The sequence below is a fragment of the Microtus ochrogaster genome, unplaced genomic scaffold (assembly GCF_000317375.1).
Source record: "Microtus ochrogaster isolate Prairie Vole_2 unplaced genomic scaffold, MicOch1.0 UNK11, whole genome shotgun sequence".
In the NCBI taxonomy this organism is placed as follows: Eukaryota; Metazoa; Chordata; class Mammalia; order Rodentia; family Cricetidae; genus Microtus; species Microtus ochrogaster.
In genome coordinates, this window is record NW_004949109.1 from 2,767,616 (window position 1) to 2,784,692 (window position 17,077).

The window sequence follows — 17,077 nt, forward strand, 5'->3', positions numbered from 1 at the left end:
ATCACGGTGAGGATTTGATAGTCCACGTTTAAGCTGAGTTTTGATTTACGGACTCATGTTAGAGGGCTCCTCTGTGGATGGGCCCAGGTGAGCCCATAATGAGATTTATCTTTGTGGATTAGGCCTGACCTGTAATAATCTGCTCACGGCCCCCTACTGCTACTCCAGCACTGAGTTATGGAAATCCCTCCCTTCACTATAAACAGAACCACGCTCAGAGGGTAACAACTGTGAGATGTATGACTCTTGGAATACAGGCACTCCTGAGACCCTGATTATAATGTCCACAGCTGAAGGCACTGTTTCACAATTGAGATTACTTCTTTCCAGATGAAAAAAAAAATTCTGAACCGTGGAATATAATGCCTTTAGCTACACATACTGTAATCACACTCAGCGATTCCTAGATCCCAGGAGCGATCCGGGTTCCCGATAGAGGGTCTGGTAAGCTGATTTAGGGAATGCAGGGGAAATAGGAAGGAAGGAAGGAAGGAAGGAAGGAAGGAAGGAAGGAAGGAAGGAAGGAAGGAAGGACGGACGAACAATGCTTTTTCACACTTGCTACATCTGCTGATTTTGTGTAAGAATTCAGTGCGCCTAAGAGTTATATTGACTTTGCAAATGCATATATTTAAAAGAATAATTATTCTTTGCTAAACAAGGCAGAGAAGTTCGTTTTAATTTTTTTAAGCGCATACTAACAGCTGGTAGGAGTATATGCAATACACTACCTTAATATATAAACAATGCCACAGAAGGTAGACAAACCCTCACAATCTTATCTGTTTTGCCCTGATAATCCCGCTGTAAGGATCTATCCCAGGAGATGCTCTGGGGTGAACAATGGAGTGGACGTATCACCATTATTAACAGTAGGAAAAGCACAGAAATAATCTAAATAAGATTTGCTGTGATAAGACCAAGCGCTGGAATATTATGCAGCCTTTAAATTGAGTCATAACAGCTGAGGAAAAATGCTAATTCAGAGATGTATTCCACAACACTTGTTAAGCAATTTATCCAAGGGCATTCAAACCGCTCCTACATCAATATTTAATAGGCGCGCTCTTGGAGTTAACTAATTAGACTTCAGTTCAGGTTTTTGTTTTTGAGCTAGGAGGCTAATGAAGTATTGATATAATATTAAATGACTGTAAATAAAGACTGCACCCTAAATCGACGCTGGCATCCTGTCTCCACACTGTGGATGAGCCTAAAAGGGGAAATCCATTTCTGCATACGTTTAGTCAATTTTCCCAGACTCCTCACAATACATTTTTGCAAATGGAAAAGATGAATATTCATTAAGGCTCTTAGCATATATTACAGCTTAAATAGTTTGGTTTTAATATTTATAGTACATCATGAAATACAATTTTTCCATTAAGGGAAATGGGTATGATATAAAAAAGAGAATCACCAAAGAAACCGAATTTCACCACGTAACTTCAAAAGCTTGAAGTTGAGGAGCAGCACTTGACAACACCGTCCTTGTTTAAAGATGCCTTGTAGCCTGGAAAACTCTCTCAGGTTGTTAATTTGGTTTTGAGCACAGGTGAAAAACAAAGAAACAATGAGATAATCCAATCGCACAGACAGAAAGGCCATACCTAATTATCTGGAGAATGAGTTTGTTTTTGTTCTTTCTAATAGTGCCATCCAGCTAAGCCTCGTTCCCAGCCTCATCTCCAAGACACGTACTCCCCAGCAGCTACAGAAACACGGAAGAAGGAAGACTTCTCGAGCAACACGCACAGTACAAAGTTCTGCCCAAAAGTCTACTCATTTACTCCCTATGAAAACTGTCTAAAGTTAGGACAGCCCTGAGCCCCATTCCACAGACGGAAACCCTGAGGCCCATACAAATCTATGTAGAGCTAATAAAAGGGAAACTCTGGACTGGGCCTAGAATAGTATGTGCTGAACTGCCCTGCCCTCCCTCTCCTCTCACTTCCAAATGAACAATTATCGCTTAGCTTCCACACGCACGTTCACTAGGAGCTTCCCTCTGCCTTAAAGAGCAATGCCTCAGCATGCTGACGCAACAGAAACCGAAACACGGCAGACTAAAAACAGCAAGCACACGAGACTCAGTTCTGGGGCACCAAAATGCATGGAAAGGGGATTTCTTTGGTGCATTCAGCACATCCTCTGAGCTCCCATGATGAGTCCTGCACTATTCTCGGTACCAGGGACAGAGGAAAAACAACCTTTGCCTTGGTGGAAGTGGCGTCCGAGTAATAGACACAGAGTGAGTCTTCCTCGAGCCTGGGTCCTGCAGGCACTCAACCGACTACAGGCGAAACCATGTCCGTACTGCACGTGAATACACTGTTTTCTTGCCATCACTCCTGATGCCATGCAGAGCATTAACTACTACAAGCAGGATGAGTTAAGGTACATGGGATAGTCATAGAAGCTAGACAAATAACAGGCCATTTGCAAGAAGCAACACTAGCATCCCCAGATCCCTTCCCCCATGGACACATGGCTACAAACAAAATAATAAATGATACAGCATATTTGAAGGTGGTGAAGTTAGAGAGGAATATTAAGGCTGTGGGGTATATATCTTGCAACATAGGGAGCACCTTCAGCCAGATGGTCAAGGAAGACCTCTGGGATACAGAATGTGAGTGGAATCTTTAGATAAACACAAAAGATGAGGCAGGCAATTCAGGTCCAATACAACTGGAGAGATACCTAGGTACCCGATTTTCCAAGTCCCTCCTCCATCCATTACAGCAAGTACAAAACCAGTAAATGTTTCTCATGATTGGCCACATCCACCATCTCGAAACGTCAGTCACTGAGGCTCACAACCGTATTTTCCAACCAGGACTGAAGCAGGACCAGTAGTCCTTCTTCTGCCTCCTGGAATTTCCATCTCTCCTGCCAGAAAGCAGCATCTGCAAAAATCCCCCAGCTCCTGACGACAATGACTTCATTGATAAACTACCCATGTGTGTGGGGAGGGACAGAAAGATGGAGACAGCAAATGGGAAAATGAGTTTTCCCCTTCAGATTAATGTATATGAAGTATACATCTGACACCTCATCAGCTCTCCCGGCTGGGGTCCCAGCGGGCGGACACTGGCTGAGCATGTATTCTGCCAGCTACCAGGCTACTTAGGATGAATTGGCAACATGCCATTTATCTGAAATGCCCAAAGTGTCTGGGAGAGGGAACACAACTACATCTAGCATTGCCAAGGAAAACTAGACACTTCGGGCTAGAAATTAATCTCCTCCTTGAGAAGGTAGTTAGCAGAAGCTTCAAATGTGCCGATGGCTTTATAAACACTACAGGTCATGCATTTGCTAAAATTCATACCCGCCAAATCACACAGCCTTCATTAACATCTCACTAGCATGTTCTCAGACCGCAGGTAAAAGGTCCATAGTGAAATGCGAGTTCCTTTGATGCGACAGAATTTTGTCACATCAAAGGTGGTGCCGTCACTTGGGCACAACCACTCTGAATATCTTTATCTGATTCTCCTACACCTTGACAAATCTCTCTTCAACTTAGTTATTAGGGGGAAAAATCAATAAAAAATTTAAATGACCATGACTACATAGCTACATGAAAGCAGATTAATGAATACCCCTTGATTGTGGACAACGATAATCATGCTACAATTTTGTCATCGTTTTTTTTGAGTGGCTGACATGCACTAATTGGGATTTGGCCTGTTACATGGATTTTAAAGATAGTCACGATTATAAGATACACATAGAACAAAGCCAGAGGTTTTAGATGGATGATATCATTAAACCCACCAATCACAGTACATAGTCATACCATCATTTGACCTTGAGGCTAGAGAAACCTGACATTTTTTTCCATGAATAAGTATCTGTTACTTCATTACTACTTACTGAATGCCTCCTACATGGAGGCACGGTGCTAAGGGCAGGAGGGAACAGAAAATGAAGTCATCTAGTAAATCTGTCCTCAAGAAGCTTCCAGTCACACAAGGAGAGGTTTAAGTATTCAAAGGTATACCACGACTGACTCTAAAGGGGTTGGGAAAGTGAGCTCAGAGCTCTAAGGGGATCCCAGAGATAAGGCCAGAGGCCAGGAAGGCAGGAGCAGTGCATGGGGAGGTATGTTCCACGGCACAGAGCAGCCCCACAAATTCTGCTCGTTTGGAAAACAATTAAATGAAAAGGAAGAAGGAAAACTAAAGGGAAAGAAAACGAGGTGTCTGACGGTTGTCCATTCCCACCTCCTCAGCACCATTCTCTAGTCAAGCTGTTACTCTTAATCAACGAAAATAATTTAAACCCAACCCACTCCAAACATGACAGACACATGGAACAGGCTAAGCTTTAAGGCAGTAAGCTACGCAGTCACACAAATGACCCTGGCAACCAAATAGATCTTAGTGTGTACCACAGAGATATACTGAGGCAGGGATCTAGGCATACCATAACAGACCCAGGGAGTCAAGATGGGGGCTCTGCCTAGCAGGACACCTTGACAACCCCAAAGCAAACAGCTTAAACATACTCTGTGTCCAAATTTAGCCACATTCAGACACCACAACTTGAAGCTTTATGAAGCTTGTGGGTGGACCAGCTAGTAATGTAAATGATTCCTTGCTAAGAATGTTCTCTGGCAAGTTTTAGTGGATATTCCTCTGATGCTATCTATGAACATCTCTTACCTTTGGGTCCTGGTCCCAGATACTTCAGGTTGTTTGGGATGCATGTGAGCAGCGGAAACATCAGTTGGTGTCTGGGCATGTGATCACAGACAGCATTATGTAGTCAGAGTATCTGGGGCAGAGCTGCTTTCACCAGAATGACTGACATTTCACAAGAAGCATATACATAATATTATTATTCGAATGTGAAGACTACACTGTTTCAAGTACACTGTCAAAAATCATAAAATGTGCAATCATAAATGTGAGGTATTTTTGTCTGAGAAAAGTAAATCCCTACAGAGAAATAATATTTTAACAAATTCCCCCCAAAAAACAATTCAGTTGGAAGGGGGCAGTAGGGAATGGTGAAGGAGGAGGATGAGACTCCCCACTACCGTTTCTGTATCTTCTCTGGAGATCATTATTCCATACATTCAGATTGCTAATTTTTCTGAAAAACCCGAAAATTTCAGAGTCAAATGGGCTTCACAAACATTGAACATGTCTGCATTCTGCAGTTACTGATCAGGTGGATGGGATTTGAGGAATTAAAACTTACCCAAGTTTATACATCTCTTTAATGCCAAAGCAGGACTTGAGTCTAGACCAAAATTACATCTCCATGTGCTATAACACGTCCAAATAGCCAATATAAGTTCCCATCAGTGAATAAAATTATAAACTATCATAACATACTGATTTATATGCATTATTTACATTTTTGTCAGTAAGAAATATTTAAAAACCTATTATCATACCACACAACTTTACCACTGACCCCAAAATAACTTGTATATACTTTTTGTTTTGTTGTATGGTTTCGTGGTTTTGTTTTTGTTTGTTTGGGTGCAGAGGAACAAACCCAGGGTCCCACACAAGCGAAGGAGGCACTCTACCATGGAGCCATAGCCCCCGACCAAGTCAGAAAGATTTTACATAAGTTAGAATAGATATGTAAGTATCTGCTAAGGAGTGGGGGGAAAGACTCAGCAGATATAGTGATTGTCACTCAAATATCAGAACAGGAATTCATGGCAGCTGACTGTAATCCCAACACTTGGGAGGCAGAAACAGGGGTCCCTGGGCAAGCTGGTTAGCTATGAGAACTGGAATCAGTGGAATTTCAGGCTCACCAAGAGACTCTGACTAATAAACAAAGTGGAGAGTGACCAAGAAAGACAACGATGTCAATTTTTTGCCTTCACACATGTGCATATACATATACACCCACTTTTGTGAAACCACATACATGTGCCCATGTATGGGCATGCGTGCACACACACATATTTTTAAAAAGTTGTCCCGCAAGAAAACAAAAATTTCTAAGCATATTGGCTAAAATAAAAGTTACACTGGGAAAGTAAAAATGAAAAGAAATTCAAGTCTATGCTTGCAACAAATACATAAATATGTTTTCCCTAGTAAACATGGAAAGTCTCTCTTTTTTTTTTTCTGTGCAGGGGATGAAATCCAGGACATCCCACATGCTAGGCAAGTACTCTATCACAGGGCTCCATTCCTAGCCCTCGATATTTTTAATCAACATAAAAAAGAATGATACTTCCAAGAATCATCAACAGATGCTGAATTCAGGGGAAGTTTTTGGCAAGAAGCTGTTTGTGTAGCCTAGCCTAGCTCCCCAGACAGCTAGTACATGCGAGAGAAAGTCAGTGGTAACTACTACAGAACAACCAGGCAGCACCTTGATGGGGGTATCCAAATTAACAGCACCGTGAGGGGCAGAGAGGCATCATGCACCTGTCAAAAACATGTCCTGAGGACACATCACCAGTTCTCAACTTGGAACAGGAACACGCAAACCAGAGTCTTGCCATGGACCAGAATCTTGCCATGGGAGATCAGCAGACGAGCACAGTATGAAAAAAATGGCTATAAACTTTCTTCAACAAAAGAAAAGACGAAGCAAGGCTGCGGGAGCACACCAGATCAAAGAAGAGCAAAGAGATGGAGACCAGACCTCCACAGGCCTGGTGCCACACTGCCTCTGCCGAGGGCAAAGGACACAGTCGAACCCACTGGTAAAACTGAACCAGACTGCTAAGCAGACACTGGATTGTATCAGTGAGAATACTACCCAAGCTGACAATTGCCAGCAAGGGCTGTGATGGACACACATGATGTCCGTACACTCAGAAGTCTCAATGCATGCCTACATAAGTAAGCTCGCACACCACGTACACATGTATACAGGAAAACAATGAAGCATGCTGGGCAGGCGATCTGATAAGGACAGACTGGCCCCACCTGTGCTTTGCTTACTCTTGGACTTTTCCATACTCTTTTATTTTTAAGAAATGTTTCTATTGTTTGTTTGGAGTTTTTAAAGTCTAGAAACATTTTTACTTTTTGGATGGTGAAGGGAACCAACACAGAACTAAGTAGAAATAGTCCACATTTTGGGGTGGGCAGGGAGAAACTGGCATACAGAGACATAGACATGCCCATTGTCCAAACTGTGGCCAATGCTATGTGTACGAAAGTGCAAATCCGGTTACACTTGACAGATCCCAGGGAGATAATGGCCAGAGCAACTCCAACAACACAAAAGATACTCACCAAACTGGCCGTGAGGGATGGAGCTGACTGGCCCAGAGCCTGGCTGCGCATGCGCACGAGGTTGGATGTCTCGGTTGAGGCAGGCCACGCCTGTCCTGCCACAGGGTTTGGAAGGAGGTACCTCCCTGTTGGAGTAGAAAAGAAAGAGTAAGCAGCAGGCCCAGGGTGCAGTGTGGAAACAGTGGACAATTCCAAGCCACCTCTCTTCTGCATCCTTTCTGCCAAGCTCAGTAGCTATGCTGATTTCTAGCAACCAGAGAGAAATGTTTTCATTAAGTCAGGAGACACCACGGCTGGTTCCGACCCTGACTTCCCACTGAAACCCAAGCAAATCACATCATATGGTGCACGCAGGGGGCTTCATTGCCACGAGAATGTTTTGAACACATATGTAAATACACAATGTCCTCTCTCATCGTCACAAAAATAAACGTGCTGTGTAAGTGATGCTGTCAGAAGTCAATCTAATATGGAAAGGAAACCAAAAACGAGCTGGAAGGGGCTTTAAAGTGGAGGTCGTAACCAACAAAAGAGGTGGAGTTCTCTCAAGGTGAAATGGGCTGGCGGCCCTTTCCCCAGCTTCTCCCGGGGAAGTATAGGTGGCTGTCCAACCGTGTCCATAGGATACATAGTGGTATCCATTTGCATAAATCAGGACATCAGTGTCAGTCTAAGTTCACTGTGCAATTTCCATCAACCTTCTACTCTAATATGCATACACAAACACACACACATACAGTAATACACACCTGGACACACATACACACACATACACATGCATCTGTGCATGCATGCACACACACACACACACATATATATATACAAACCTGTACACAAACATATATACACACATCTGCACACACAGATACATATACACACACCTGAACACACACACATATATATACACACACACACCTGCACACACACACATACACAAACGCTTTTAAAAGTCAGCCAGCTGATAGATCCACACTGTAGTTTCTCAGGACACAGGCTAGCATGCTATCAACACAGGAGATTGAGTTCTTTGAGTGAATGAAGTTAGAACACCCATGACTATTAACAAAGGAACAGTGCTTTAATAAACGCAATGTCTGATTTTACCTACTTTGCCTCACTCCTAGTACCGTGACTGTTACTGAATGGTGCAAAGAGGAGTGCCATTCCCTTGCCAGAAACACGAGAGAATAAACAGAGAGACTCTCATGTGAGGCTCCAGTGGGCTCTGCAGAGCACAGAGCTGCTTGTCCTGGGTCAGAAGGGAAGCAGGCTCCCTCTCTCAATCATGCACCTACCAGGCATATCTGACCAGTTAAAAACGACTGTGACATAGTACATAGTCTATCACCATGGTTCATGCTGGTTCCAGGAACCACAGAAGCTAAGCATTATGGGTATCACCCATCAACCATTAGGTTAAAAGATCTAATGCTTTATTTAACTAAAGTACTTTCAGAATTTCAAAGTATTTTAATCATGGAAGAGAAAATGGCTTCTTGTTTTGCAAAGCAGCTCATTTACTCATTGCACAGTACAGAACCAAGGATGAATGAGACTCGCTGCCATCATCTTGTGCTGGATGGAAAGGATGCTGGGGGGGGTGCAATTTAGTCATCCTCTCTGGACACTGGCTTCTCTGTCTCTAAAACGGACCTGCTAGAATAAACCACGGAGAGTTACCGAGGGTAACTTCGTACATATTGCCCACTTGGCTATAGCATTAAGTAGTATAATGGAAAAGATATTTTCAGGTTCTTTTTTACTTTTTATCACTCAAAACCAGGAAATGTACATATGTGAGAACAAACTCACCTGGACGACAGCAGAGAAAGTCACTCTGACATGCCTGTGTCCTTCCTTTACACTTTCTTTCTATGAAATAGACTTTCTTGAATACATGGGATCACACCGACTTTGGTCAGTCACTACTCATCAGCTCCACACACACAAAATGTGGCTTTTTTCTCTTTCAAGACAGGGTTTCTCTGTAGCTTTCAGGTCTCACTCTGTAGACCAGGCTGGCCTCAAACTCACAGAGATCCACCTGCCTCTACCTCCCAAGTGCTGGGATTAATGGTGCGCACCACCACCGCCTGGAGAAACCATGACTTTTTAAAGTACTTACTGATTTTTGTGTGTGAGTACAGGTACATGCCAGCCATGGCGTGTCCATGGTAGTCAGGGGACAAGCACTCTAGGGTTATTCTCACTTCCCACCTCTATAAGGGTTCTAGGCTTGAACTCAAGCCATGAGGCTTGCTCAAAAAGTGCTTTATCCATGGAGCCACTTTGCTGGCACCAGAATATGACTTTCCTCAACCAATCACACAACTAGAAGACGAAGGTCGCCAGTGACAACTCACACATCATTAATGGCCTCTGTGCATCTGATTGGTTTTGTGGAGGAATGTTACATTTAAAGTCAGAAGCGTGGAATTTTTCTCCTGCCTTAACTTGAAACCTAAGCTAGACTCTCGACTAAGACAGGCTTTAGGACCTACCGCCCCGGTCCAGAAGCAGGGCATCACTGAGAACTGAGAGGAAAGCCACAGGCTGCCTTTAGGAACACAGCATTCACACAGTGTGAAGACACAGTTCTTTACAGCACAGACGTAACTCTGAAAGCTATTCCCTTTTCAAACCACACTGACTCGCTGAGCAATTTGAATGGCAGGATTGGGGAAGGACGTTCGTAAGTCTTTTCCTGTACCATATGTCGTCATTTCCTTCAGGTTTGGAGAGAGGGGCTACTGAAGGCAAAAAGTACTAGACAGCACAGTAATGTGGCGTGGGGAATCCTTACTGGGCCATTCTTTGAAGATAGGCCTTTTTTAAATCCAAGAATACAAACACTTAGAAAACCTGATTGTTAATAACAGAAAGAGATTTTAGCTCACTTTAAAAAATTTACAAATTGGTTTTTCATGTAGTCAAAAGGAATTATTGGTGTGTTCCTGAGATCCCAGACATAGGAAACAGGGTTATTCAGTTGTGTTCCTACAGTTCCTGGGAAGGGGATGGCCCTTGGTACATGTTCAGTAGCTGCAGATGGATGGGATACAACCTAACTAGACCAGCCAAGTAACACCTGACCTGGTCTAAGCGGGAAGCATATCAGTGAGTGGAACCTACAATCCAGCAAGGCTTTGGTGCAACTTTGTCTACAAGTCTAGCCTTGTGGGTAGAGACTGTCATCTCCACTGCCAATGTAGATGAGTTCCGTAGCTAGGCAAGGGCTCACAGCCAAGCAAGCAAGCTGCCAAAATCACTGTGCTAGCCCCTGGGCCCCACTTCTAAAGCAAGGAAATAGTTATCACATATGCTTAGGTAGACATACGTTATAAATTTAGAAAATGAGTTCTACTCATAAGTGTGTGTGTGTGTGTGTGTGTGTGTGTGTGTGTGTGTGTAAGTGTGCATCACCTGGAAAAATAAGAACAAAATTATCTAAGCAAAAGGCTTGGAATCAGAGAAACTTGGCTTCAAAAATCCAGTTCTTCCTAGTTGTGTGTTATCAAATTGTTGAGCTTCATACATCACAAAGCATGGCCCTCCTCCTCCACCACAGCGGTGATAAAATACCCTCTGCTGGCTGTGTTCTTAACCAGGTCACTTAAGACAGAAGGCACAATATTGAGTAACATTAAAATAAGTAACTTTTTTTTCATGGAAATAGCAAAATTATCATTCTCTCTGTAGGAGGAAATGGTTGCCTCGGAAGCCTAGCAACATCAAGTTTGGTCCTCAGAACCCATATAAAGGTGGGAGAAGCCAGGCGATGGTGGCGCACACCTTTAATCCCAGCACTTGGGAGGCAGAGGCAGGTGGATCTCTGTGAGTTCGAGACCAGCCTGGTCTACAGAGCTAGTTCCAGGACAGGCTCCAAAGCCACAGAGAAACCCTGTCTCGAAAAAACAAAAAAAAAAAAAAAAAAGGTGGGAGAAGAGAACCTATTCCACAGACTTATTCTCTAACCTCCACAAGTATGCTGTGGCGCGCATGCATGTTTGCACACACTCAATAACAACAACAATAGTTTTAAGAAGAATGAAACTGATCTGCCGGGCAGTGCATTTTGTTAGTTCAACTTGAAAGCCTAAATAGAGAAAGCCTGGAAAGAGCCCCAAGTGTTGCGGCTACAGTGACTGGGCGGTGTATGGGGTTGTACTGAATGATCCCGTGTCTGTACATAAAATTTTATAACTTTGCTTTGGATGTTTTATCAAAAATGTGTTCCCCATTATAGCCCAGCAAACTGTCCCAAACACATTCCTTCTACCCGTCCAACTGACATTTCCTAAGTGACAGTGGTACTGGTGATGGTTCCAGATGTCTAGAGTCAGGAAGAGGTGGCGGGAAATTAGAGCAAAGGGGAACCATGAGGACCTCCTCATCAGAGCCAACAGCTCCTGGCTAACCCTCTGTACGGGATGCTAATCTGTGAAGATCTCAGATCATTACACTGAGGCAAAGCCGGACTGGACAGAAGCCACTAACAGCAGAAGGAATGCCAAGAGGGGCCAAAGCCAATGTCCTTTTTTCACACGAGCTGCCCTTCCCTTTGAAAATCTGCCTCTTGTTAAAGCTCCCAGGAGCTTTTGAAAATATGGAGAAGCTTCTGGCAATAAGACCTGAAAAGGCGCTACCTTGCCTTTTGCTGACATCACTATTAAAGCTAATTCCACACCTTATTTGCTGCCTTTATACATAGATTTTACCTCGTTCTGAAGAACAAAGGTTTGCCTTCAATTTTTTTGCTACCTCAACAGGGCCTAACCCAGAAGACGACACTTAAATTTAATAACTACTCAGCCACTTTCTGTGCACGTATCTTAGACTCTCTTTAAACCTAACAGGATGTAAAGGCCACCGGCAGCCATGGTAAATAATAACTACTTTGGCTGTGGGTGACACGAAGGTCAGACTTCTGCGTCTCATGGCTGAACCCCAAAACTGATTCGTTTATTTATTCCATAACCTTCTCCAAGCCTCAGGCTCCTCATTTGTAAAGTGGAGGAAAATCAACAGGCTTGTTGTAAATCTAAAGCAGAAAATACATTACAGAGTTCAAGACTCAATCAAATCAGCTTTACATACAATGAATACAATACAGATTATAGTAAACAAGAAAATCAAGTTATGATACTAGAAAAATTAATTAGTAAGTACACAGGCACTGACAGAATGAAATGTTTATAAGTCATGGGCTAGGTTAGAGCGCAGATGTCACTATTCTTGCCTAGGTCTTATCCTAACAAAACACACAAATGTTACAAATTAGACGGTCTGTTAATACAACACATGGGATACATCCTTCCTGCCTGGACCCCTCTTAGTGTTAATAGGGAAGAGGGAGTAACAGATGGGTCTAAGGCGATCATTAGAAGGTACTAACACAGTGCTGTAGCTAGGAGCGATCACATCAAACTTCATATAAATTTACTTTCTGATGACTATCAAGGGCTTCTAAAAAGTGTGTTGCTGTTACATTCATGCATCATTTGCTGCCTACGATTTAAGAAAATCAGCATCTGTCAACAGCACTGTTCAGCTGCACGGGGTGGAAATGAATGGATAATACCACTTCCAACGTGTCGTAGGAGAGGTGAGCTTGCTTAGCAATCTGGCTGCTTATTTTAATACCAAATGGAGCTTGTTGTCACAACTGGAATCGTGATTAGCACCAGGCTCTCGAAAAACCAGTTCCTAGAACCCTACGATGTGCACTAAAGCTCTCCTTGGCCATTCTCTACAGGCAGAACTAGGGGCGTGGAGGCACGAACCAAAGGCCCATTTTTAAAGCTGGGACCAGTTGACTCCGATTGATCCCAGAACCTGACAGGTCTCAAGCACTGAGGTCTAGCTACATCATTTGGACTACTGCAGTTGTGTTGGCCATGGGAACTCGCTCCACTTAACCGAGAGAGCCAGAGCCCTGCCCTCATCTAAGGTTCACATTAAAGTAAACATTACTGAGCATAGATGCAGGCCATACCCTGGTTCTAGGTAAGCTGTGTATCAAAGATTCTCTTGGAAGGGGCTTTTCTTTGTTTCTGCCCTAAATTCCAAGACAATGGAGAGGCAGCTCCATTTATATATGCATGCTTTCAGAATGAGATACGTATGTGTTTTCAAATCACCCCACAGGTGGGACTATCCCTCAGAAACAGGAAAACACCAATTCAGCAATAATTTTAACAGAATGGCCATATAAAGAATTAAATATAGCCTCGAGAGATCTCCTTTATCATCAGGGAATCATGGTACCTGACTAGATTTGAGAGTTTCCATTAAAAATGTTCCATACCACCTGGAGGGCCTCATAGATCTAGCCATCAGTCTATAGCCTTACATTTGGGGTTATTTCTTTAGGATTGTAACCAGGATCTAAAAGGGAAAAGAAGGCTGAAAACTACATTTAAAAAGTACTGCTTCAGTCTGGCTTCTAGTACTCTGCTTCTCTCTCTCTAAGGCACCCACCAAGAACAGTCAGAAGCTGGGCAGGGTGGCCAATGCCTTGCTCTTGGTGTTTTTGAGGAGGCAGGGGGACCATCCTTAGGATTCAGTTCCAGTTCACAGTGCATGCAGAGTACTGAGGATCGCTACCCTTACCGTGAGTTTATCCCCAAATAAATAAACCTTTGTATACTCCACTCCAGGCTATTGTGGAACTCTCTGGCACTACTACAAACTGGTGCCCATGTGGCCAGAACCACGCCATTGCCCGGGCCTGTGTGTGGCCTCCTCCCACTCCATGTAGCTGAGCTACCCTGCTCATGGCTTGGCTTGGTTGACACTGTGACTTAGCACTCTTTGACCACCCCCAAAGGGGTTGTTACTCATAGGTTGAGAATCACTGACATAAATGAACCATGAAGATATAATGCTAAATTAAATAAGTTAGTCAGATGTTGTTTGACTCCCTTCCCACAACGTACCTGCAATAGTCAGCTCACTGAGACACTGTAACTATGGCTTCTGAGTCTGGGGGAGGGGAGGGAAGTCCTTGCTTAATTCATATGGAGTTTCAGTGTGGAATGATGGGATTGTTCCAGAGATGGATAGTGGCAGTGGTTGTACAATGATATAAATGTATAAATGTATTTAATGTGATGAAATTATGCACTTAAAATGTTGAAGCGCATTATGTATCTTTCACTACACATTTAAAAAGTCTCTTTGGCTTAGCTAAAATCCTCGCATCTTTTATATTAAAAAAAAACACAATGAGATACTCAGATTTTGTTAAAGCAGATAGCTACACAATCCACATCAACTCCCCCTATAGCAAATTATACTTAATAACCCACACCCTTCCTGCCATAAGCAGGGAGTGAACCTTTTAAGTGCTCTCCAAACTTCAGGGGAAAGATTCAAGCCCACGCCAAGTCACTGGCGGGGTCTGGGCAGAACCGATGACTCGGCAGCCACCGCCCTGGGTATCTTCCATCATTACCCAGGGATTCCTCCTCCACACCCCATTGCTCACTCCTAAACATTTGCTCCCTTGTCGTCAGGACTCTCATCCCCACTGCAATGACAGCCACCCTTTATCCATCCTCGGCAGCGCCACAGCAACACGGGGACATGACTCCCTCCATCTTCCCGCTCACATGGCTGACTGCCTTCCAATTTCTTGTCCTCCCTGCAAAGGAATGGCTAGACAGCATCAAGAATTCTGCTAAATCACTCTTCTTAATGGCATACATAAATACAACTTGAGAAACCAGCAGACAATTGACCAGAGTGCTAAATTCCACTTATTTCTATACTGAGCTGCTTTTCAATCCTTTTAAAAATCGTGCAGTGTTTTGTTTTGTTTTGTTGACACGAGAGAAGTCCAGAGCACAGCCTTGACCCGCGCAGTCCTTGATATCACTGCCCACTCGCCAGCAGTCTCCAGCTGCCACAGAAAATGGAAACTGGGTACAAGAGCACACATTTTCAGATGATGGTGTTACAGCTGACTTGGGCCTAACAGGGCACTGAGGTCTTCCCTTCGTTAGCCATGTGACTCGGATTCACTGAAAATACTTCCTTTTCCTTTCTGGAATAGCACCAACAGCACACTATATCTGACGTAGTCATAGGCAACACTAATAAATATAAGAATCTAAAGACCAAAGTGAGAGAAATGCTTTGAAATAAGCTTAGAGCACAGGGAGCAAGGGGCGCTGGGGGTGGCGTGGTGGGTGGATTGGAGGCCAACAATTAACAATTTCACATACCTAGAGAGACTGGGTAGATGACAAAAGTTTTAGACAGGAGCTAAAGCCCAGGACCACGCTGACAGAGTGCTAAGAATTATGGGAAAGCAGCGGAACACATAGACCTATAACATGAAAACCAAAGCCTCTGGATAACCACAAGGTGCTGGAGGCCGGTCTGAAGCTGTCCCTGACATGGCCAATCATAGCTTCAGCTCTAAACCAAAACCAACTTCTGGCACAGGTACGACGGTGAGGCACTTCAAAGACACAACGGTTCTGCACACTCAGTCTAACACAGCCAGCCTGGTACTCATGCCATCTGATGACAACAAAGGGGTAAAAACGTCACCACAGTGCCTTTGTAAAGGGAGCAACTCAAAACGGTACTTACACGGAAACTTACTTGGCCTTCCGTTTGTTTTCCCTTAACTTGTACTTAGAGCAGTGCTTCTTATCTACCATGATTACCCCTCAGTCTAATCCTAGGATCAAATCAGTTAATGCACGCATGTAGTAGGGCATGGTAGGCTGTGCTCCTAAGATTCACCTCCATCACTACCCTTGGCTGAGGTAACACCCAGCAAATTCTCCCACTCTGTAACATCACCCAACCGTGGCCACCAACTCCCCAACTCTACCTACAACACCAAGGGAGACTCCCCTTGGGCAGTGCTTGTTTGAATTAAAAATTCTTATTAAAAAAAAAAAAAACTATTGGTTTGGCTCCAAGCTCTGTTTGCACAGATCAAAGGCAAAGAGGCAACTGGAAATGGGTTTGCAAAGCCGTGTGAAATAGAGCCCTTTGTAAGGAGGACACTTTAGCAGGCCACAGACACCAGGCAGCACTGCCTGGGAGGACTGGGTGAGCGAGGGCCTGGAGGAGGTGGGTGGTAGCGCTGGTAGCAGCTAAGTGACGCTGGGCAGAGGTCAGAGTTAACGCCTGCAATCTGGCCTCCCTCCATTGGGGTATTGAAATATAATTCAGGAGAATGAATTGCTAGACATGTCTAAGCCTCCTGGGAAATGACAGATATTGATGAATGTTGCTGGCAAGATATATGGAAGGAAAAGGCAAATAAATAGAACAATTTTTTTTTTTTCCCGCAGAGTCATTTTGTGGATGTGCGGAGCAGCTGTTAAAGCACTTGGCAGCCCACCTCTTCCTTCTCCCTTTTGGTGTATGCTTCTGTCTCCCGTCTGAAATCTTTGTGAGGACCAGCACCTGCCCCCACCCCAAGATGAACATTAAATACCCAGGAATCATCTCTTCTGTACCCACCCTGCCTGTTCTCAGCCCAGTGACTGGCGTCCCTGCCACAATTTCCTTCCATTTGAGTGTGTGCATTGGCTCAGTCAGATCCCAGGAATGTGTCCAGTTTCTTAACTCCTGAAGTCAGACGCTGATTCCAGTTCCACCCCATCTGGCCCCAGTGAAGAGCTTCACAGGCTAAATTTAACCCCACAGTAGCTGTCTGACCTATTCCAGGCTTTCTGACACTTAAAACTTCCATTTTCTGCGATTGCTGGTCATTTCAGACAGTGATGGCAAGAACCACCTGGAGAGGTAAACAGAGAAACCATCACTCCGTGTGGCAAACCATAACCTGATGTCCTCTCCACTCTCCCGAGGACGTA

General features: G+C 43.9%; 1 protein-coding gene across 1 annotated transcript in view; it reads right to left on the reverse strand.

Moving 5' to 3' along the window:
* The window catches only part of Mast4 (microtubule associated serine/threonine kinase family member 4), a 611,732-nt gene that overhangs the window by 404,527 nt on the left and 190,128 nt on the right, over window positions 1-17,077 (reverse strand). The window contains exon 3 of the mRNA XM_026788983.1: window positions 7,233-7,357. Within this exon, the coding sequence (XP_026644784.1) occupies window positions 7,233-7,357 (125 nt within the window). The remainder of the gene's footprint in view (window positions 1-7,232; window positions 7,358-17,077) is intronic.